The sequence below is a fragment of the Mytilus edulis genome, unplaced genomic scaffold (genome assembly GCF_963676685.1).
Source record: "Mytilus edulis unplaced genomic scaffold, xbMytEdul2.2 SCAFFOLD_1086, whole genome shotgun sequence".
Classification (NCBI taxonomy): domain Eukaryota; kingdom Metazoa; phylum Mollusca; class Bivalvia; order Mytilida; family Mytilidae; genus Mytilus; species Mytilus edulis.
Window position 1 is genome coordinate 3,318 of NW_027266935.1, and position 24,826 is coordinate 28,143.

General features: G+C 32.1%; 1 protein-coding gene and 1 long non-coding RNA gene across 2 annotated transcripts; both read left to right on the top strand.

The window, feature by feature from the left end:
• Positions 1-226: 226 nt before the first annotated feature.
• On the top strand, positions 227-10,703 carry LOC139504617 (acyl-CoA-binding domain-containing protein 6-like). Its single transcript, XM_071294665.1, has 7 exons — positions 227-394; positions 2,989-3,053; positions 3,729-3,825; positions 4,197-4,388; positions 8,226-8,315; positions 9,699-9,729; positions 10,214-10,703. The coding sequence occupies exons 1-7, from the start codon at positions 260-262 to the stop codon at positions 10,351-10,353; spliced, it is 750 nt and encodes a 249-aa protein (XP_071150766.1). The 5' UTR covers positions 227-259; the 3' UTR covers positions 10,354-10,703.
• Positions 10,704-16,989: 6,286 nt separating this feature from the next.
• Positions 16,990-24,050, top strand: LOC139504616 (uncharacterized). Its single transcript, XR_011659319.1, has 3 exons — positions 16,990-17,432; positions 22,790-22,970; positions 23,934-24,050. It is a non-coding gene; the product is annotated as an uncharacterized lncRNA (long non-coding RNA).
• The last annotated feature ends 776 nt before the right edge of the window (positions 24,051-24,826 follow it).

Below are 24,826 nucleotides of genomic sequence, written 5' to 3' on the forward strand. Positions count from 1 at the left end.
AATGAATTAGTACTGTACGTGACACACACAAATTAAAAAAAAATGATTAGGGTAATTGAAGTTCATTTTAACAAAAAAATACGTAAACACGCTAAAACAAAGTAGCATGAAAACAATGTCATTGAAAAAAATATACAAATATGATATGGATGTTTAAGTTGACTTTTTTTAAATCCGGGTTCCTTACGGATACTGTAGTATTTGTTTTAGTATTTTCGGAAATGAAACCCGTTAACGGATCAAATTTACAATCGCCATCATGGCAGACGAATTCGGCGATTGTTCGCAAGAAGATATAAAAGATTTATTCGAGGGTGCATCGAAGTATCTTCGACACGTTGCTGGATCTCAGAATGGCGATAATCTATTATATTTTTATGCCCGATACAAACAGGTGCTAAATTATATGGTTAATCAAAAAACGTACAAAACATTCGGAAAAAATGGTTCAAAACAAAAGCTGAAAACTGATTTATATTCCATGAAACATAAAGTGACAGTTTTCATCACTTGTCTTACAATAAAATGTATAAAGGAAATGGGGAATGTGTCAAAGCTACAACAACTGACCATAGAGCAGACAACAGCTGAAGGCCACCAATGGGTCTTCAATGTAGCAAGAAACTCCCGCACCCGTAGGCGTCCTTCAGCTGGCTCCTTTAAGCCTTAAAAAATATGTATACTAGTACAGTGATAATGGATGTCATACTTAACTTTGAAATATACACAAGAAACTAAAATTAAAATCATACAAGACTAACAAAGGCCAGAGGCTCCTGACTTGGGACATGCGCAAAATTGCGGCGGGGGTTAAACATGTTATGAGATTTCAACCCTCCCCTTATACCTCTAGCCAATGTAGAAAAGTAAAAGCATAACAATAAGCACATTAAAATTCAGTTCAAGAGAAGTCAGAGTCTGATGTCAGAAGACGTAACAAAAGAAAATAAATAAAATGACAATAATACATAAATAACAACAGACTACTAGCAGTTAACTGACATGCCAGCTCCAGACCTCAATTAAACTGATTGAAAGATTATGTCTTATCGGGCACAATCCCTCCCGTTAGGGGTTAAGAATTATACTATCATAAAATATATTAGAAGAACATAACCTGTGTCATGCCAACAACTGTTTTTTTTTTAAATAAATGTGTTTAGTTCCAATGCAAAGACCCTATAAGTGAATCAATATTAAACTTTAACATGTTTAAAGCCAAAATATGCAATCTTCAATGACCTGACAACAGTATTGTAATGTTGTTTTTAGCTATCCCTTTATAGACAGTAAGGTTGACGCATCTCTATGATCTTCTGAGAAATGGGACTCAGCCCCAAATTTTTGTATTACATATGATCATCAGATGTTATATGATTCCACAGTTGTCTATCCCACTGAATTATGTGATGGTTAACACGAATGTCCAAATGACACCATCATTATCTGGATGAGACTTGGAATGACTGAATGTCACTGTCATTATCCATGACACTTGAAATGACTGAATGACACCTGAAATTTTAATTTTAGCCAGGGTTTCCCCTGGGTCAATTATATTTTTCGCCACCTCTTTCGCCAAATCAATATACTTTTCGCCACTTTATTTTTTTTTCACCAAGTAACCATGTAACATAAATATATTTTTCGTTTAAAATTTTCCTTTTTTTCTAGCCCCTCTTAAATAAGATGCGTTTGCCCCATTGTTGTCTATAATTATTCTCTGAAACTTATCTTAGAGTCTACATTGTAATGAATAAACACTAAGCATTTAATTCTAAAAAGAAGGAACTTTTTTTAAACCTAAAAGCAGGAAATATCATTATATTTTGAACAACTTTTCTAAAAGAGGAGGCCACTTACTTTTGATAATAAAGAAGATATCAGTCCCGGAATATAACAAAATTCTTAGACATGTTTTGACCATATAATACCGGAAAGATGTACAGTTCTTTGGGAAAGTGTCTTCAAAAGAAAAAATAGGTGCCCTTTTGGTCTAAGCAGTGGATTTTACAACAAAACAAAAGCTTTTATCACTTGAAATTGATCCCTCATTTAAGGTGTAGTCAATACATTGAAGGGTAACTCCTCTTCGAGGAGCAGTTCCCAACCTTTTGAATAGATATCTTCATAACAACAGTTTTCTTTTCAAGACCATCATAAATGAAAAAGTTGAGACGTAAAACTATGCTTGAAACACGTTATGTCACTCAAACCACTTTAAAGTACTCTCTCCAATCAATTATCTATATCAAAGTCAAAGGATAAAGTTTAAATCGGAGATTTTTCTTGCTTTTAAACATATTTCGTCATAACAACAGTTTTCTTTTCTGGACTATCATTATTACATCAAAAGTTTGCTTCGAACACCTGTGTCGCAAAGTAGTTTTAATACATCCTTTATGTGACATGTGACAGAGGCCATTTAACTATATCATTTTGTCAGACAATACAATCAACACCTTTATTAATTAGTCCTTTGTTGTCTATACATGTAGCTATAAAATGCAATCAGCTGAATATTGATTTTCTGTCAAAATCTTAACAAGCTCAAGGAGAATTCCGAGTATTGTCTGATCAGGTAAAGTCTGAGAAACCTGAAAAAAGTAAATAAAGAAGATGGATGAAAATAAATCGTTATACATATTTCTTTGCAAAATTTTTTCGCAAATGACGAATTTTAATATAACTGTACATGTATATATTTAAATTTACTTCTTCAAGTAAATAAAAATTACTTGTACAAGTAGTACCCCTGACTGACTATGGAATTGTCACTGGACAAGATAAACAACATAAAGATTACACAAAAGAAGTTATCGATAACCATATGTGAATGCCTGTACATGTAATTTTTAAGAAGCAAATTGACAGCCCAACATGCCCAAGGATTTGCTGGTTTCATCAATGTTGTTGAATTGACTTTTTGCGTTCAAAATAAATATTTAGTCATGATAGTAATGTGATAGTTTTCCAATTCCCTTGTAGGCAACAGAAGGACAATGTAATTCCAAAAAGCCAGGGATGTTTGATTTTCAAGGCAAACAGAAATGGTAATTTTAAGAAATGTTAAACAAATGTATAAAACTTATTAATTAAAGGGTCAAAATAGAAAAAAAGAGCCAAACATGATGAAACAAATAAAAAATTACTGATATACAATGTATGTACACATTTTGACTGATTTTTTGTACTGTTTAAAAGTAAACTGTATAATTGTTAGATCTGCTAGCAAATCAAGAGATCAAATAACTTGCTATATGTCCGAGGCATTGGCCTCCAAATAGTTGTTTTCAGAATTTCCCCTGTATACAATTTTTTTACTAGTAACAAAACATTTTTTGAAATGTCATTCTAACTTTTTAATTGCAAGCATAAAAGAACATCATGTTTGTTTAGATTGAGATCTTTAATATTGCATACACTGCAAAACCATAAATTAGTTATCTTTCTATTATCTGACATATATAACAGATGTCACCACTGCTTGCTTACCAGACCAGCAGACAACTTCTTACTTTAGTCTTTATACTTAAATTTTCTTAATGATTTGTATCAGATACATGTACACTGTACCAAATCTGTTTTAACCAAAATGTAACTGTTCACCAAACATCTAAATTTATTGAGAGAGGGGACACAGATTCTTGTTTATTGAGTACTAGTATACACATTGTGTTTAATGGGGTTATAATTAAAATATAAAAAAACTTTTTTTTGTAATATAGGGAAGCTTGGAAGAGACTTGGAGACAAGCCAAGAGAAATGGCCATGTTGGAATATATTTCACATATGACTTCACTTTACCCAGGATGGGAAGCAGAGGTGAATATCATTATAGCAATATAGCAATGCTTTGGTTATCCAGCTTGATAGATAGTCGATTATAAAAGATGAATAACAACCATGTAAATGATTCCAGGAGTTGTATTTTGATCATGTTATTAATTAGTTTCATTTATTTATTAATATTAATAATATTATAATGTGAATCCTATTTCTTTATAAATTGTGAAATTAATTTCAAAGATAGAACATTTAATTCTCAACAGTGGTCCATGTTTTCTGATCATCAAGTGTCATTGATGGTTTTAATTAGCTGGAAGTGATAGATATAGTCAAAATTTGAATCCATTAAGTTTCTTTTTATAAAGGAATATCGATAAAAAAAATCTTAAAAACAGTTTTTATTACAGATGGACACTATTGATGATAAGCAACCTAGTGGTGGATCATCATGGGTATCAGTGAGCACTATGTCTAACACAGACCCAGAGTTAGACAATCAGAACAAGACAGTGTTTGATTGGTGTAAAGAAGGAGACATTAACCAAATGTCTAGAATACTGCAAAGTGAAAATAATGACATCAATGGCTTAGATGATGCAGTTAGTAATCAATAATTGTATTATTTAAAGTACTGAATATGCATAGCACAAATTCAATCACATATATAGAAAAGAGAACAAAATACAGGTTTCTGAAGATATGATTTTTGAAATCTTGAATACATTTGATGAAATTGAACTACTAAGCCAATTTAAACTGAATTTTAAAGAATTTTTCTTAAGTATTTTTTTGTGGGATCTTTTTAAAATAGAAGTAAGAGAGAAAACTATAGAACATTGTAAATTAAAAGCTAAACATAAAAGAGATGAAATTACAAAACTAGAACAAGAACTTAAACTTTTGAATGAAATTCATGATAACAACCTGGATGGAAAAAATAATTTGCCAAATATAATAGATTCAATAAATAAAACAGAAGAAACGCTACAAACTCTATATTCAGATAAAATAAAAGGGGCACAAATAAGATCACGAGTTAAATGGATAGAAGAGGGCGAAAAAAATACAAAATATTTCTTGGGATTAGAAAAATCAAGACAAACAAGGAAAAACATTACTGCTATAAGGGACAGTAAAGGAGAAATAACAGAAGATCAAGGCAAAATATTAGATACGGGGAGAAATTATTATGTCAATTTATATAAGTCAACTAACCCTGATCTAACAGAAATTGAAAATTATATTGAAAAAACTAAAATAAATTACAAATTAAGTACAAAAGAAGGCAATGAAATTGACGGCAACCTGACAATAGAGGAATGTACACAATCTGTTTTTAAAATGAAACTTAATAAAACACCAGGTATCGATGGTCTCTCAATTGAATTTTATAGAGCTTTCTGGTCAAACTTACAAAACTTTGCTGTAGATGTTTTTAATAATTGCTATGAAAAAAAAGAATTAACAAATTCTCAGAAACTTGGATTAATTACCCTTATATACAAGAAAAACGACCCATTAAATTTAGATAATTATAGACCAATTACCTTACTAAATGTAGATACCAAAATTATAGCATACTCTCTTGCACAAAGACTGAAACCAATATTGCATAAAATCATTCATAGTGATCAAAACGGTTATGTAAAAAACAGATATATAGGATTTAATATTAGACAAATCCAAGATATTATAGATTATTCGGAAAAATTCAATGTAGATGGAGCTATCCTATTTTTAGACTTCACAAAGGCATTTGACTCGCTAGAATGGGAATTTATGTATTGTTCTTTAAAGAAATTTGGCTTCCAGGAATCTCTTTTGAGGTGGATAAATACGTTATACACAGATATAAAGGGTTGCATATTAAATAATGGTTGGATTTCAAGACCCTTCAACATTGAGCGCGGAATCCGTCAAGGGTGTCCCGCGAGTTCTATAATTTTCGTAATTGCTGTTGAAATTTTAGCTAGTAGATTAAGACAAAATAAAAATTTTAAAGGTTTTCAAATTAAACTAGATAATAAAACCCATACATTAAAATTAAGCCAGCTTGCAGACGACACCACTTTATTTTTAAATTCAAAACAAGAAGTGTCATTAACTCTGAATATTATAGAAATTTTTGGATCACTTTCAGGCCTAAAGCTTAACCGAAATAAAACAGAAGGAATATGGCTCGGCAATTTAAAGTCCTGCAAAGATAAAGTTGAAAACATTAATTTTACACAAAAACCTATAAAAGTTTTGGGAATATACTTTGGACTTAATAAAAATGAGTGTAAAAAATTAAACTTGCAACGACAATACGAAAAATCTGAAAAAATAATTAAAGATTGGAATAAAAGAAATTTAACTATGTTAGGTAAGATAACTCTTGTTAAATCATTAATCTTACCGAATATAACTTATGTTGCATCTGTAAGCGAAATTGATAACGAATACCTAGCAAAATTTAAAAAATTAATATACAGTTTTACATGGAATAATAAATCTGAAAAGGTTAAAAGGGATATAATAAGTAAAAATTACCATGCTGGCGGGCTTAAAATGATAAACATAGATAAATATCTAGAAGCGATAAATATTAGTTGGGTAAAAAAACTCATCGACAACGAAGATCTATCACCCAATTGGAAAGTACATGTATTACCAAGATTTTATTTTGATAAATTTGGACAAGAATTCCTTATATTTAAAATGAATTTTACCAATATTAATTTGGTCTATAAACTGAAAGAACTAATTCCACAATTTTACTTAAGAATAATCAAATCATGGATAAATACAAAATCTGAAAAGGAATTGGATCATCTATCATATAAACAAATAAGACAGCAGCTTATATGGGGCAATAAAAATATCAAATTAAACGGTAAATGTCTCATCTTCAAAAACTGGATAAACAGCAAAATTCTTTTTTTAAATGACATTATTGATAATAAAGGAAAATTTAATCAAAACATGATCTTAGATAAACTTTCCTGTCATGCTAACTGGTTTTCAGAATATTCTAAATTAATGAAAGCAATACCAAAACAGTGGTTACAAGAGCTAACTAAAGAAGAATCATTAAAAACAAAAGTCACCATTGACTCCGAATATAAATTTAAAGATAAAAAAGGGAAAATGGTATCACTTAAAAACATTTCCTCCAAAGACATCTACATCTCCCTCTTAAATAGATATTATGAAAAACCAATCGGATTTCAAAAATGGGACAACATATTTATCTTGGAAAACAACACAAACAAAAGACAACAAATGCTAAATTATATCTCTTACTATATACAAGATAATAAATTCAAAATGTTAAGATGGAAATTTCTGCACTACATTTTACCAACCAAACAATTACTTTTCTCTTGGAAAATAACTAAAACTCCGCTATGTAATATTTGTGATGTCATCGAAGATTATGAGCACTACTTTTTAACATGCAAATTTCTGAAATCATTTTGGAATCAAATAAAACTTTTACTTGATAAACTTAAAATAGGACATCACATCATATCAATTAAATCACTTTTGTACGGATACAAAATAAACGATACAAGTTACTACAGTATTAATGATTTAATTACAATTATTCTTTTTACTGTATACAAAGGATACTATATATCCGAACAAAAAACAAAACAAATTAATATGTTTGAAATTTTCAAAAAAGAATTTCTTCAATATCATGAAATATTGATAAATAAAGAAGGCAAATACGAAAAATTCCATAATCTGGTTGCAGCAAAAATTAAATTAATTTCATAAATTAGAATTTATTATACACCATGTTATCATATTTCTATTCAGTTACATACATGTCATTATTACTATATATACATATTGTGCACTAACAAGTACTAACTTATCAATAAAATGCTATATACTAATGTTAACGAGGCCGGGATAAGGTACCGGTACTTCTTGTATCTCTAACAAATGTAAAATTCAAATAAAATATTATAACATTTAAAAAAAAAAAAAAAAAAAAAAAAGTATTTTTTTGTTAAGACTTTAATATCAACAAAGCATGACAGTTTCATACATATTTTATTAAATGAAGATTGATCGTAGTCAAATGACTTGTTATTTTGATATGATATAGCAGTGCTGTTATATCATTGTTTCGAGTATATTGATCACAATGCATGGCAAAATCAATTTTTATTAGACTTAGACTGTTGACCACTGCATGTTGCATAATCATCAATAGTATCATTATAAAAATATTTATAGACCGAAAGGTTCAAAAAGACTTTCACAGTTTTTTTTAGATATTATTGGATATATATGTGAAAATGTATTATTTTAAGTTTAAAGGTTTTAAGAATACAACAGTACAATAGAAGTTAAACATAACTGTTAACTATTGTTTAATCTTAATCCTGGCTCACTAAAGTCTCATGTTGATATGTATTTGTTTGACAAATTAATTGCAGGGAATGACCTTACTGCACTGGGCTTGTGACAGAGGTTTAAGTGAAATGGTAGAATGTCTACTTAATAAAAAGGCAAATATTGATATCCAGGTAAGGAAATTTTAGTCCATTTTAAGAAATATTCAGTTTCTCTAATCTCTGTATGGAATGAATGTGTAAGAAGTGTAATTCTTTCTTGCTTAACCCCCAGTGTCCAATATTTGTTTAGGACAAGAAGTTTTATTGTCTTTTTAGAAATTATTGAAATTGCTCAAGAAATGTAATATCAAAAACATTTTCATTCTTAGTAATATACTGATCTTTAAATAATTTATGGCCCTGCAACAAAGTTTTCGGCCCCATATAGTTTTACCTTGTCTGTAATTCCGTCATTCCGTAATTCTGTCATTCCATTATTCCGTCATTCCGCAACAAACCATTATACAGATTTTTTTTCTAAACACCTTCAGATATTGGGCTGATTTTTGGTTATGCGAGTTAACCATGATTAGGTTCAGATCAAGTTTAAGTTTCGTTCCACTCTGCAAATTTTTGCCGAAATTACGAGCTTTGGACTTTGATAAATTGTTGAAAATCTCAGTTATATGGACTTTTTTTCTAAACGCTTTCAGATATTGGGATGATTTTTGTCATGTGAGTTAACCAATATGAGTTTCAGTTCAAGTTTAAGTTTTGTTCCGCTCTGCTAATTTTTTTCTGAAATTACAGGGTTTGGACTTTGATAAAGTTATACACACCTTTTTTCTAAATGCTTTCAGATATTTGGCTGATTTTTTGTATGTGAGCTAACCGTAATGAGTTACAGATCAAGTTTAAGTTTCGTTCTGCTCCACTTATTTTTGCGAAAAGTAAGGGTTTACAACTTTGAAAAATGTTGAAAATCACAGTTATAAGGACATTTTTCTATACGCCTCCAGGTTTCAAGCTGATTTTTGTTATGTGAGACTACCATCATGTTTGTGTCCACATGCATATATGTGTTATTGAAATTGCAGATTTTTCAACTTTTTGAGACTGGGCCATTTGTGTCGCTTTGACACATCTAGTTAAGTGAATATGTCAATAAATCTGCTTTTAGTTTATGGATAGATAACTTTAAAACAATTTTTTTGATATTTTTTTTTGTGATTGATTTTATTAGCCTGGGGTTCTTGCAAAATCTTTGTTGTGCAGTACCCCCAAATCCCCGGCTATGAAAACAGAAGCATTCACATCAAATTTGTTAGACTAAAATACTTTAGTTAAACAAGCACCCAAAAGCAACATTCATGTGACTGAGAAACAAAATAATTTGTGAGTTCATAGGGTAAAATAAGTAAATTCTGACGTGGAATAGGAGCATACTGTTTTCAATCATTGATTGAAGAATAGCCTAATCAGCATACACAATTAGCTACTGCTTATTATAAATGAAATGGTAAAATATTTGATGATCTTGAAGATTATTAAACATGAAAATCTTATTATTGATAGGATGAAGACAAACAGACTCCACTTCATTATGGTGAGTTTTATATTCTAACGTTTCAGAATGAGAAGCAAAGGATTGCTGCAGAAAAATTAAATTAGCTCCTTGTTTGAAACTTTATATTACAGTAGGTAGAAGAACTGCATAATCAAATTCTATTATACAGATGCCTAATGGTTGGAAGTTTCTTCTATCATTTGACCTACTTTTTATGGTTCAATGAGTTTAAGGAAAACCATATTTGGAATGTAGAATCATTGCAACTTCTACATGTCTGTCTTGAAGGGTAAACTTCACCTCAACTTGATTTCTTGGTTCAATAACAATGTAAAGTTCCATATTTCATATTTGTCAAAATTTGAATGTTGCATGATTTTAATTTTTACTTTCAATCTTATACTGATTCATTTTATTTTTATGACTTTGATATTTTAAGATTTAACCCCATGTTCCATTCTGTGTCATTTGGTCTCTTGTGAAAAGTATTGGCAATCATGAGAATCATTGTTCTTTCTTACAGCTGTTAGTTGTGAACATCTAAAGGTTGTGCAGATATTGTTATCACATGGTGCGGACAAGTCACTGAAAGATAGTGATGGACTTTCACCATCAGAGCTAGAGACTTCAGAAGAGATTAGGACACTACTTGGAAAAACTTGATATAAGCTACATAAACATGGCATTATTATATATCAAGTCAATGGAAACAATCTGTTGTTATTGTTAATCATTTTCATTAAATGTTTTATTTATTTTTATTTGCAACTACAGATCTAAGATGCATTACATTTTATGGTGTCGTAGCCATAATGCATTTTTATATAGAAAGATGGAAACTTGCCAGAGGTTGCTAAGAGGAGAAGGTTTGAGTTTCTGCAGGTTCAGGGAGGGTATGAAATGGGGAACAGATTTTATTGTCTGTATATTATATTCTTATTTTGCTGTGATATTGAAAAGTCATTATTTCAACATAATTGTTTCATTTCATTAATTAAACTTGCTAACTGACACTTGTGTTTACTAGAATCTTTGCCATATTCAGGACTAAGACAGGGAGCTGATATTGTCATGTATTTATTTCCTCTTGTTTGGATTCTAAAATAGAAATGTATAACAAAAAGACTTTAGATATATATATAATGTAACAGATTTAGTCTCATAACAAGTTTTGTGTGTCATGCATATGGTATATAATGGCTAATCGCATGTGATTTTCAAAAGATTTTTCGAATTTTCCATATTCTATTTGATTGATATATTACTATGCAGTTTGATTTTTTATGCTCATCTGGGCCATTTTTATACGCCCGTCAAAATTTTGACGGGACGTATTATGGTATACAAATGTCCGGTGTCCGTCTGTCCGTCTGTCCGGCGTAAACATGTCGCACCGTAACTTGAGAACGACTTATCCAAATTTCATGAAACTTAATATAGTGTTTCTTATGATGGTCAAATGATCTGTATACTTTTTGGTGAAAATAAGATTTAAACTTTTTGAGTTACGGCACTTTGTAACTAAAACAGGGGTGTGTTTTTTTTTCACATGTCGCACCGTATCTCAAAAACTTTTCTTGATTATTGCTTAAAACTTTACACACTTCTTAGTTATATTAATTTTAATATCTGTATACTTTTTGGTGATGATTCAAAATTTCATTTTTGAGTTTTTGAGTATTTTGTAAAAAAAGGGGGAGTTTTTTTTTACATGTCGCGCCGTATCTCAAAAACGATTTATGATTATTGCTTAAAACTTTACACACTTCTTTGTTATATTAATCTAAAGATCTGTATACTTTTTGGTGATGATTCAAAATTTCATTTTTGAGTTTTTGAGTATTTTGTAAAAAAGGGGGAGGGTTTTTTTACATGTCGTGCCGTATCTCAAAATTGATTTATGATTATTGCTTAAAACTTTACACACTTCTTTGTTATATTAATCTAAAGATCTGTATACTTTGTGGTGATGACTCAAAATTTTATTTTTGAGTTATTGAGTATTTTGTAAAAAAGGGGAGGGTTTTTTTTACATGTCGCGCCGTATCTCAAAAACAATTTATGATTATTGCTTGAAACTGTACACACTTCTTTGTTATACTAATTTAAAGATCTGTATACTTTTTGGTTTGATTCAAAATTTTATTTTAGCGATATTTGTAAATAAAAAACAGGGGGGGGGGGGGGGGGGGTTCACATGTCCCGCCGTGTCTCGAAAACAATAAATGGTTATTGCTTAAAACTCCTTAGAAACTATTTATAATTATTGCATAAAACTTCCACACAAGACGTCGGGCGTATCATGCGCTCATGGGGCAGCTGTTTATTTTCCATTATGGTCTTTCCAGATATTTTCATCACTTAGTGTCCTTCACCTTTTATTTACCAGTTAAAACTATAACAAAAATCTTCCTTTATCTACGAAGAAGTTGAAATTGTCACCGTATTAAACCAATGAATGAGTACTTTTGCATATTTTGCATATTTTGTTTTCTTTTTTTCTTTTTTTATTGTTGCAGAAACTTGAAACAGCCAAACTGATGAGAAAATACAAGATGTAAAAATAGTTCAATAAAGCACAAATCAGCAGTTGACTACAAACATGAGTAAACATATACTACCTGGAATGACAATTTTTACACTATTTTATGCCCCACCTACGATAGAAGAGGGACATAATGTTTTCTGGTCTGTGATTTGTTTGTCCGGCTGTCTGTCCATCTTCAGTTTAAAGTTTTTGGTCAAGGTAGCTTTTGATGAAGTTGAAGTCCAATCAACTTGAAACTTAGTACACATGTTCCCTATGATAATATTTTTTACCCCAATTTCACGGTCCACTGAACATAGAAAATGATAGTGCAAGTGGGGCATCAGTGTACTGTGGACACATTCTTGTTTTTAAATATCTTCTTTTTGGTCAGTAAAGTAAGTTGAAATTGAATATTTTTGTGAAAAAGATTTTTTCATTTGCCTTGACAAAGTTTTCAGTGTTGTTGTGGCCAACAGGGTATTAGTTTGTGATTAGGTCAGTTTATAGGGAACCAATAGGATAAGGACAATGAATGATATTTGGTATGCAGTTATATTTAAATTGGCTCATTTCTTTGGAGATTATTTGGCTCAATCACTCTCAGTAATGGTCTTTTTTTAAATATTAAAGTTTTTGGAAAGATTGGAACTTGTTCCAAATCTTTCATAAGGCACTTACATATCTGAAAACAAGTAGCACAGGTAAGCTGCTAAATCTACCAAATGTATACACTGAAATATAGTTCCCTATAGTTCTCTTGTCTGTTTATATATATGCACATATAAACTGTGAAAAAATTTGGATATATTTTTATAGCTGAACTTTTATGTCTTTTAAGGTATTGACGTGCAGGCTATTTTTTGATTTTATATTTAAAGAGTTATACAATAACAACATGATTGACAACTGTCATAATCACTAAGCAATCAGAGACAACAAAGCCCCATCTCCTTGAATGGCATCCTTTTGATCACATTACTAATAAACCTCAGTCTTACATAATTATACAGCTCCTTCATTATTTATCTCAATTAACAGGCTCAATACACAAATATTTGACCTCAAAATGAAATACACAAATTCACATTATAGATATTTGATATATAGAAATGAAAATGTCTGTTACTTTTGATATACACTACATAAAGTGATTCCGTGCAAATATAAATGATTAATATTAAAGGATTAACAAGATATTTTTTTTCTAAAAAAAATTGACAAAACATGCAATCCTAATATAAAAAGTATTCAAGTAAGGCCTATTATTTCGTGATAAATCTAATAAGTCAATTTAGATTAGTTCACTTATCAATTAGAACAAAGTTGAACCAATATTTTGTTTTAGTTCATTCCTAGTAAATGGTTGTTTTAAACAATTTAAGTCATTTGAATAAAAGAAGTATATATTTTTACAATAAAGTTCTTTAATAGCTTCAGTTCTATCTGTTGGTCCTATGTCTTACAAGGATAACTGATAAACTTTATAAGAAGAATCTTTTGTTTTGTTATTTCATTTGTTTCTACAAAAAAAATGTAAAAGAAGTCCACTAGACCGAGAATGAGACAGCAATTTAAAACTATGGCTGCTGTCTATGGTGTTGGTTTTTGAAGTGCACTATTGTTGGCTAGTGTACTCCAGAACCCCTCTATTGTCAGCGCTTCAGTTGTAGCTGTTGGAAGGTGGTTCCACTCTTGTATAGTCCGTGGAAAGTATGAACACTTATATACTCTCTGGTTTGCTGGTGGTTGATATAGGCGTTGTTTGCCGATCGTTTAGACGTAAGATGGAACTGGCATCAATGTCCACTAGCTCATGCTGGGTCTTGTAAAGCATGACGAGTCGATGGTAACTTCGTCTGTTAGCTAGTTGGTCCCATCCTAGTGTCTTTACCATAGCTCTAACACATCCAGATGTTTTATCAGTGTAGTTAATAGTTACAAACCTGGCTGCCCTCCTTTGCACTTGTTTTAAGCGGTTTAGATAGATAATTTTATTAACCAATCATGGTGCCCAAAATTTGAGCTATACAATCAAATGAATTACAAAATAAAGCACAGAAAATGATTAGAATGATTAAAGTACATTTGAACAAAAAACCACATGAATACACATTTACACTAATTAACCTGATATAAACCAAGTTATTGACAAAACATAGTTGTTATGGGTGCCACTGTGACCTGGAGAAATTACATAAATCTTTATAGTTCTAGGTCTATGGGAGACAACTCCTGATCAATTTTATTTCCTATATATATTTATCTATATACATGTATATATATTTTTCTTCTATTTTTTTTTTCAAACTACAATATTTTCTTTAATTTTCTTTCGATCTTCAAAAAGGGAGTGCAATAAATTAGATAAGTTTGAAGTAACAAACAAATCTTCAGATGAAAGAATCCAAACAAATTTCATTTCATCAGATAATCTTGAAAAAATTTTGAGTTTAGATTAGATAGATGTTGAGATCGAGTATCTTTTAGAACAGGACATTTTAAAAGAAAATGTAGTTCGTCTTCAACTGCGTTCTTACATAGCTTACACTTTCTGTCTTCAGCTTTATTTCCAATATACCTCCCTCTTTCGATTTCAAGATCATGACAGCTAGTTCTAAATCTTGTGATTATTTGCCTGTCTTTTTTTGAATTCATTTTTAAATATGGTTCAAACATAATAATATTTTTAAATTTTCTGTAAGTTCTTAATTTATTGCCAGATTGTAAATTAGTACACTTCCCAGAATTGCTTTCTAAACTAGCTAACCAGCTTTCTTTAAATTTAATAGTTAAAGATGTTTTTACTTTTTTTAGAATATGGTTTTGTTTAAAGTTTGACTGGTTAACAAATAGATATTCTAAGTCTAGAAATTTAAATATATGTTTAATGCTTCCTATCCAAGATTCCTGGTTATGTTTGTCCATAGAATGAGATAGATTTATGGCTTCCCTTAGAATAATATTTGAAGGTTCAATATCTTTCATAAGATGGATCCAATATTTTACCATATTCATTATTACATAATACAGTGTAGGGAGTGAACCTTTCTCCTCTACATGCCGTATTTGATGTTTTTATATTAACTCCAAGTGAAAATTTACAAAGCTTACTATGAATTTTCTCTAGTACAAGATAATCAGTTTCTTTTGATATAAAGTTATCCAAATGTATTTGTTTCTTATGTGGTATATAACCCCAAATTTCAGATCCATACAACAAGATTGGTCGGATTGTATGGTTATAGATGTGTAATAAAGTACTAGGTTTTGGGCTTTCCACTGAAAAGGTCTTCCTTAATTTGAAATATGCTTTCATTCCTTTGTTATAAAGTTCTTTCTTTGCTATTTGGAAACTCCCAGATGATGAAAAATTTATACCTTAGTATGTGTAGTTCTGTACACATTCTAAAGTCTGGTTTCCTAATGATATTTTAATATTTTTAAGTCTTCCTGGTTTATGTTCTCAGTGGTATGAGGGTCTCATGCCGCACTTGCATATTCGAGTGTTTGTCTGACCAGAGAGATAAAGGCTGCATTCCGTACATTCTTGCTGCATTCTCGAACATTACGCCTATGGAATCCGACGGATTCGGATGCTTTTTTTGCAGTGACGTCAACATGATGTTTCCATTGTAGGTCCTCACTCAAATTTACTCCTAAATATTTGCTGGTTAGTACAGTTTCTTGAGTGTGGCTATGAAATTTATAGTATGTCTCTTTTTTGGATTAACTGTTGGTGCTAATGCGGATGACGGTGCATTTTTCTGGGTGTAATTTCATCTGCTATTTGGTTTCCCAGTCTTCTAGTGCTGAAAGGTCCTGTTGTAGTTTGGCTTTGTCCTGGGATTTCTTGATATGGTGGAATAGGAGGCAGTCGTCAGCGAATAGTTTGACAGTTGAATGTTGTACTGTTTCTGGTAAGTCGTTAATAAATACTTAGAAGAGTAAGGGTCCTAACACAGTCCCTTGTGGAACCACTGAAAGTACGTCTCCCAGTGTTGACTTACAGCCCTCAACTACCACTTGTTGTTTCCTGTTTTTCTAAGAAAGATTTTATCCATTTCACGTTTTCGTCTCTAATGCCATAGTTGTTCAGTTTGTTGAGTAATCTGCAGTGTGGGACTTTGTCAAAAGCCTATGCAAAGTCGACTAAGATTACGTCCACTTGATCTTTCCCTGATTTCAGTTGTTTGGCAATTCCTTCTATTGTTGAAATTAGTTGTGTCTCACAGGATCTACGAGTTCTGAATCCATGCTGACTGTTTGTCAAGATGTTATGTTTTTCCAAAAATGTAATGACTGAACTGTGGATTATATGCTTATCCTTCTAAAGACCTGCAGGTAATGCAATTGTCAGCAAAAGTGCTTTATTTGTGTTCTTTTTTGTCCACACCGTACCTAAATATGATTTTGAAATTATTCAGTCTACTCTTCCAATCTTTTCTTGAAAGATTTCCATCACTTTAATTTTCTACTGATTTTGAAACTCTGTAGTGGGAGAAAATGTATATATTTGAGTAATTTCACTTTGACATATAAAATATATGTATAGATGGGGAGCACTAGAACAATGACGACCGTGTAAAGCCAGTCAAGGTGTTAAAAACTCCAATATGCATCTTGATTTAACTTCAACGCACTCAAAAAGTAAATGATGTGTTCCAGAACATATTTTGTCATGTGAAAATAAATATCAAATCGGAAACTTGAATCTTGTGTCTGAATGGAATTTTTCAAAAAACAAGGATATTTTTTTTTATCTACACCACTCTCTTTTAGTCTCAATACAAGGGTTGTAAATTGGTATAACTGGCACTAGGTTATGTATTAGACAAGGTTTTATAAAGGACACAAAAACACAAATTTGAAATAAAAATAAAATAGATAACAGGCCACAAGTACGAAGAGGAACTTGCTAATATGAACTTAATATACGCGTACGTCCTTTGCATTCTTTTATTTAAGTGCAATCTAGATTAAGTTAATGTTATATCGATCGCCACATAAACCATTCAAATATATTCCATTCAGTAAAAAGAAAGCGATATGTACGCATGACCAACTCATTACAGATATTAGTCCGGTGTTAAATTTCATGAAGAATTATTATAATTAAAAAAAGCAGTTGTCTATAACAAAATAATTCGGTAGTTTTTAGTGTTATGAAGCAGAATGAGATTTATAAACTGTGTGGTGCTCTTAAATTCTTTGGGTAAAGTATTTTATTTGCAATTAACTCAATGTTCAAATACTATAAGAGATTTACATTAATAGATAAATAAACAACTTTTAATAATATATTTCAATGTTGTTGGTTTTTTTTTTTTTCAAATTTCATCAAAAATAGAAATGAAAATATTACATAAGAAATGAGAGTTTAAAACGTTTAAGTTTATTCATCTTTGCCATAAAAATATGAAAATTTTGAAAGCCATAGTTTTAAAAACACATAAACGTATATATATATATATATATATATATATATATATATATATAATATATATATATATATATATATATATATGTAGAGCCCAGGTGGTCGTGTGGTCTAGCGGGACGGCTGCAGTGCAGGCGATTTGGTGTCACGATATCACAGTAGCATGGGTTCGAATCCCGGCGAGGGAAGAACCAAAAATTTGCGAAAGCAAATTTACAGATCTAACATTGTTGGGTTGATGTTTAGACGAGTTATATATATATATTTAGACGAGTTATATTATATGTTATTCAGGTCTCAGACAGGGTATATACTGTGACATTCCCGGCTTAGAGTTTATATCCCCTGAGCCGAAGGCGAAGGGGATATAAGCCCTAAGCCGGGAATGTCACAGTATATACCCTTTCTGTGACCTGAATTACACATATATTACGGATTACCCTGACTTAATGTTATTTTCCAGTGCAGGTATTTGATGACAACACATATATATTGAAAAACCAACTTGATATGTTCGGCATACGCGAAGGATTTTCTAATTTGCTGAGAACATAATTTTATCGTGTGTGTATAATTTATAATAACACTTTTAACATTAAATTAAAGTATTAACAGTGTAAATTGCGTGATTTTGTATCAGAAATGTATTATTGACTGAAGCACGTCATTATTTTCCCTCTGTGAGCCTCTGACAGTCTGATAGCTTATGACTACGTCACATAGTAACCGGTGATATGATGACGTTTTTGAGGTTCCAATTGGGGATAAAAACGTCGTATATACCCTGGCAGTTTCCTGAATATATACTGACATCTCTGTGTTGTTATCCAATCACAAACCTCAACACATTTGTAATCCGTAATATATATATATATAACTCGTCTAAACATCAACCCAACAATGTTAGATCTGTAAATTTGCTTTCGCAAATTTTTGGTTCTTCCCTCGCCGGGATTCGAACCCATGCTACTGTGATATCGTGACACCAAATCGCCTGCACTGCAGCCGTCCCGCTAGACCACACGACCACCTGGGCTCTCAAACTAGAGGCTCTAAAGAGCCTGTGTCGCTCACCTTGGTCTATGTGCATATTAAACAAAGGACACAAATGGATTCATGACAAAATTGTATTTTGGTGATGGTGATGTGTTTGAAGTTCTTACTTTACTGAACGATTTTGCTTCTTACAATTATATCTATCATGAACTTTGCCCATTAGTAACAGAGAACTATATTTGGTAAAAATTTACATAAATTTACCAAATTAATGAAAATTGTTAAAAATTGACTATAAAGGGCAATAACTCCTTAAGGGGTCAATTGACCATTTAGGTCATGTTGACTTATTTGTAGATCTAACTTTGCTGAACATTATTGCTGTTTACAGTTTATCGCTATCTATAATAGTATTCAAGATAACCAAAAACGGCAAAATTTCTTTAAAAATTACCAATTGGAGGGCAGCAACCCAACAACCAGTTGTCCAATTCATCTGAAAAATTCAGGGCAGATAGATATTGACTTGATTAACAATTTAACTTCTTGTCAGATTTGCTCTAGATGCTTTGGTTTCATAGTTATAAGCAAAAAACTGCATTTTACCCCTATGTTCTATTTTTAGCCGTGGCGGCCATCTTGGTTGAATGGCCAGGTCATCGGACACATTTTTCAAACTAGATACCTCAAAGATGATTGTGGCCTAGTAGTTTCAGTGGAGATTTTGTAAAAGATTACTTAGATTTATGAAAAATGGTTAAAGATTGACTATAAAGGGCAATAACTCCTAAACGGGTCAACTGACCATTTTGGTCATGTTGACTTATTTGTAGATCTTACTTTGCTGAACATTATTGCTGTTTACAATTTATCTCTATCTATAATAATATTCAAGATAATAACCAAAAACAGCAAAATTTCCTCAAAATTACCAATTCAGGGGCAGCAACCCAACAACCGATTGACCGATTCATCTGAAAATTTCAGGGCAGATAGTTCTTGACCTGATAAACATTTTTATCCCATGTCAGATTTCCTCAAAATGCTTTGGTTTTTGAGTTATAAGCCAAAAACTGCATTTTACCCCTATGTTCTATTTTTAGCGGTGGCGGCCATCTTGGTTGGTTGACCAGGTCACGCCACACATTTTTTAAACTAGATACCCCAAAGATGATTGTGGCCAAGTTTGGATTAATTTGGCCAAGTCGTTTCAGAGGAGAAGATTTTTGTAAAAGATTACTTTAATTTACGAAAAATGGTTAAAAATTGACTATAAAGGGCAATAACTCCTAAACGGGTCAACTGACCATTTTAGTCATGTTGACTTATTTGTAGATCTTACTTTGCTGAACATTATTGCTGTTTACAATTTATCTCTATCTATAATAATATTCAAGATAATAACCAAAAACAGCAAAATTTCCTCAAAATTACCAATTCAGGGGCAGCAACCCAACAACCGATTGACCGATTCATCTGAAAATTTCAGGGCAGATAGTTCTTGACCTGATAAACATTTTTATCCCATGTCAGATTTCCTCAAAATGCTTTGGTTTTTGAGTTATAAGCCAAAAACTGCATTTTACCCCTATGTTCTATTTTTAGCGGTGGCGGCCATCTTGGTTGGTTGACCAGGTCACGCCACACATTTTTTAAACTAGATACCCCAAAGATGATTGTGGCCAAGTTTGGATTAATTTGGCCAAGTCGTTTCAGAGGAGAAGATTTTTGTAAAAGATTACTTTAATTTACGAAAAATGGTTAAAAATTGACTATAAAGGGCAATAACTCCTAAACGGGTCAACTGACCATTTTAGTCATGTTGACTTATTTGTAGATCTTACTTTGCTGAACATTATTGCTGTTTACAGTTTATCTCTATCTATAATAATATTCAAGATAATAACCAAAAACAGCAAAATTTCCTCAAAATTACCAATTCAGGGGCAGCAACCCAACAACCGATTGACCGATTCATCTGAAAATTTTAGGGCAGATAGATCTTGACCTGATAAACATTTTTATCCCATGTCAGATTTCCTCAAAATGCTTTGGTTTTTGAGTTATAAGCCAAAAACTGCATTTTACCCCTTTGTTCTATTTTTAGCCGTGGCGGCCATCTTGGTTGGTTGACCAGGTCACGCCACACATTTTTTAAATTAGATACCCAAAAGATGATTGTGGCCAAGTTTGGATTAATTTGGCCAAGTAGTTTCAGAGGAGAAGATTTTTGTAAAAGATTACTTTAATTAACGAAAAATGGTTAAAAATTGACTATAAAGGGCAATAACTCCTAAACGGGTCAACTGACCATTTTGGTCATGTTGACTTATTTGTAGATCTTACTTTGCTGAACATTATTGCTGTTTACAGTTTATCTCTAACTATAATAATATTCAAGATAATAACCAAAAACAGCAAAATTTCTTCAAAATTACCAATTCAGGGGCAGCAACCCAACAACTGATTGACCGATTCATCTGAAAATTTCAGGGCAGATAGATCTTGACCTGATAAACATTTTTACCCCATGTCAGATTTGCTCTAAATGCTTTGGTTTTTGAGTTATAAGCCAAAAACTGCATTTTACCCCTATGTTCTATTTTTAGCCGTGGCGGCCATCTTGGTTGGTTGACCGGGTCACGCCACACATTTTTTAAACTAGATACCCCAATGATGATTGTGGCCAAGTTTGGTTTGATTTGGCCCAGTAGTTTCAGAGGAGAAGATTTTTGTAAAAGTTAACGACGACGGACGCAGGACGACGACGGACGCAGGACGACGGACGCCGGACGCAAAGTGATGGGAAAAGCTCACTTGGCCCTTCGGGCCAGGTGAGCTAAAAAAGAGCTTTCGCTGGCCGTGTGTTACCTTTCCTCGTCAGTTTTAATCTAGCGGCGTACTACAGTACATGATATATAAGGCATGAAGATGTTATTGTTACAGATCAGCTAAATTATCTATAGTAAAGGATCCTACAAATTAATGTAATATACAGTCACAGAAAATAATTATATTTATAAGTACGTCTGAGTCAGTGACAACTCTACAACAGATGTATCCATCGGATCGCCATCAATGATGGTGATACATGGCTGTGTACATATTGTATATACAACTCGTCTAAACATCAACCCAACAATGTTAGATCTGTAAATTTGCTTTCGCAAATTTTTGGTTCTTCCCTCGCCGGGATTCGAACCCATGCTACTGTGATATCGTGACACCAAATCGCCTGCACTGCAGCCGTCCCGCTAGACCACACGACCACCTGGGCTCTCAAAAAAAGAGCTTTCGCTGGCCGTGTGTTACCTTTCCACGTCAGTTTTAATCTAGCGGCGTACTGCAGTACATGATATATAAGGCATGAAGATGTTATTGTTACAGATCAGCTAAATTATCTATAGTAAAGGATCCTACAAATGAATGTAAGATACAGTCACAGAAAATAATTATATTTATAAGTACGTCTGAGTCAGTGACAACCCTACAACAGATGTATCCATCGGATCGCCATCAATGATGGTGATACATGGCTGTGTACATAATGTATATACAACTCGTCTAAACATCAACCCAACAATGTTAGATCTGTAAATTTGCTTTCGCAAATTTTTGGTTCTTCCCTCGCCGGGATTCGAACCGAGCCCAGGTGGTCGTGTGGTCTAGCGGGACGGCTGCAGTGCAGGCGATTTGGTGTCACGATATCACAGTAGCATGGGTTCGAATCCCGGCGAGGGAAGAACCAAAAATATGCGAAAGCAAATTTACAGATCTAACATTGTTGGGTTGATGTTAGACGAGTTGTATATACATTATGTACACAGCCATGTATCACCATCATTGATGGCGATCCGATGGATACATCTGTTGTAGAGTTGTCACTGACTCAGACGTACTTATATAAATATGACAAATACAGCTTAAATCGGCAGTTTGAGTGAGTAAGAAAAATGGTCTCCACACAAAAAAAAAAAGAAAACAATTATAATTTAAACCAAACTTGCAAAAGAATATTCAGAAATAGGAAAGCATGGCTGTTGCGTGTTTAACCGAAAAAGCAATTAGCATTGAATTTTATGTGTTTCCGAATATATCAAAAATAGTTCTATACACTTTACCTTTGTTTTCCCTAGTTTCTGTATCGCCTTGTACCTTTCCATCGTATATGACTGGAACCTGGTCTGATAGCAAGTTTTATGATGTACAGTTCAGTGGAGGGACACACATGTACCTTTCAGGTTACACCATCAGTCGAAAAGGAAGCACTTCAAATCTTACCTGTTATATGACAGAGGATAATAAATATGTTGTCAGGTAATATGAATATGAATACAAACGAATGTACGTCATTAAGACAGCATTTCCAATACAAAACTGAAACCAATAGACATCTTCAGCGTAAATTCAGTCTTTAATTAGTATGGCGTTCATTATCACTGAACTAGTATATATTTTTTTAGTGTCCAGTTGAAGGACGCCTCCGGGTGCGGGAATTTCTCGCTACATTGAAGACCTGTTGGTGACCTTCTGCTGTTGTTATTTTCTATGGTCGGGTTGTTGTCTCTTTGGCACATTCCCCATTTCCATTCTCAATTTTATTTGACTATCACAATAGACAGGTGTTTTCTCAGAAGTCATAATTTGTTATATTTCAAAGACTAGAAATGGAGAATAATATGAACACAAAACATACCCTTAAAACTGAATTACACACATGAAACGAAATTCCACATAAGATTTGAATATTTAACTGAACGTTCCCTTATATGTATTCAATATTTACATTGAAATTATATAATAACAATCACAATATGAAATGTAAACATACAATAAGAAGGTATTGAGACGATGGGCAGGAAATAAGGACTTACATTCGAAAAATAAGTTAACAAGGAACCCTTCAATAGGCCACCTACAAATCGATCAAGAGATACAGTAAGGGTTTTCTAGCAAATAGAGCCCCATTCCTACCAGACATGGTTCCATATTTTGACATTCAACACGGTCAAACAGGAACCTCTTTCCCCAACAATAGCAACAATCTTGCAGGGAAAGGCCATATGTTAATACACATCTTGATTTGATTTTGCTTTTTGTTTATCTTGGGTTGGAGTTTGTTTTTGTTTGTTTTCGGGTGGTGATTCTTACCCGACTATACTGATTAATCAGTGTTGCGTTCCTATTTCAAACTGAAGGTGTTGCATTATTTTGAATGCACATTATCATAATATTTGATACATACTGTATTTTGATAGTCAGAGTACTAATTGTTTTCAGAACAACAGAGAGCATCACAGCCGATATAAGTGGTGTATCAGGACAGTATTATTACTATTTATGTATGGAAGTCACACAGATTACTGATTATTCTTTTTATTATTATCTTCAGTCTGGTAAGTAAAAGCTACACATTTAGAAATAATGTGGAACCATTATTTACATAATAAAACAAAACATAATAGTCCGATATTTGTTCGGAGTATTGTTGAATTATACTTATAATACATAAAAACGGTTTCTTGGCAGTAACATGTATATTTAGATGACCTTATAATTACAGTACTATGAAGTAAAGGAAATACATGATACATGAACCCTAAAAACACAACAAAATCGAGAAAATACATCTAGTGCCAGAATCCAAGTTACTTTACCATATGCCATCGATGACCTTCGGTGGTACTCTGCTCTCTGGTCGTGTTGATGTCTCAGGGGACATATTCACCATTTTCATTCTCAATTCAAGAATCTGAGGTCTGACTTCAACATTGAATTCCTTAAAAAAAGAAAATAGAAAAGAAACGTTTGAAGGTACAATCAAAGTCAATTGAATGCAAGGAATATGTCCCTGTCTTTCAATATTGATTCGAACAGGAAGGTTTCAAAGAACAGTGAATTGATAATAATTATCGAAGAACATGAGTTTTGAAGAAAATGACGACAGGAAACGTGTCTAATTATAATTTTAAACAAAATAAACAGAAGAGATTTAACAAATAATAAATGCATGTTAGCCTATCTTTCCGGGGTATGAAGATAGTAGAAGAATACATCTTGTTATATTTTGTCATTTGATAAAAGAATCTAGCATATAGTAAATTCATTAAACAAATGGTGGGCTAAATATACAATAAACTCATCATAGATACCAGGACTAAATTTTATATATA

Coding starts and splice junctions, on each gene's coding strand:
- LOC139504617 (XM_071294665.1), top strand. CDS start 260: ATGGCAGACGAATTCGGCGATTGTTCGCAAGAAGATATAAAAGATTTA. Junction 3,826..4,196: donor ACCCAGGATGGGAAGCAGAG/GTGAATATCATT, acceptor TTTTTATTACAG/ATGGACACTATTGATGATAA. Junction 4,389..8,225: donor TCAATGGCTTAGATGATGCA/GTTAGTAATCAA, acceptor AATTAATTGCAG/GGAATGACCTTACTGCACTG.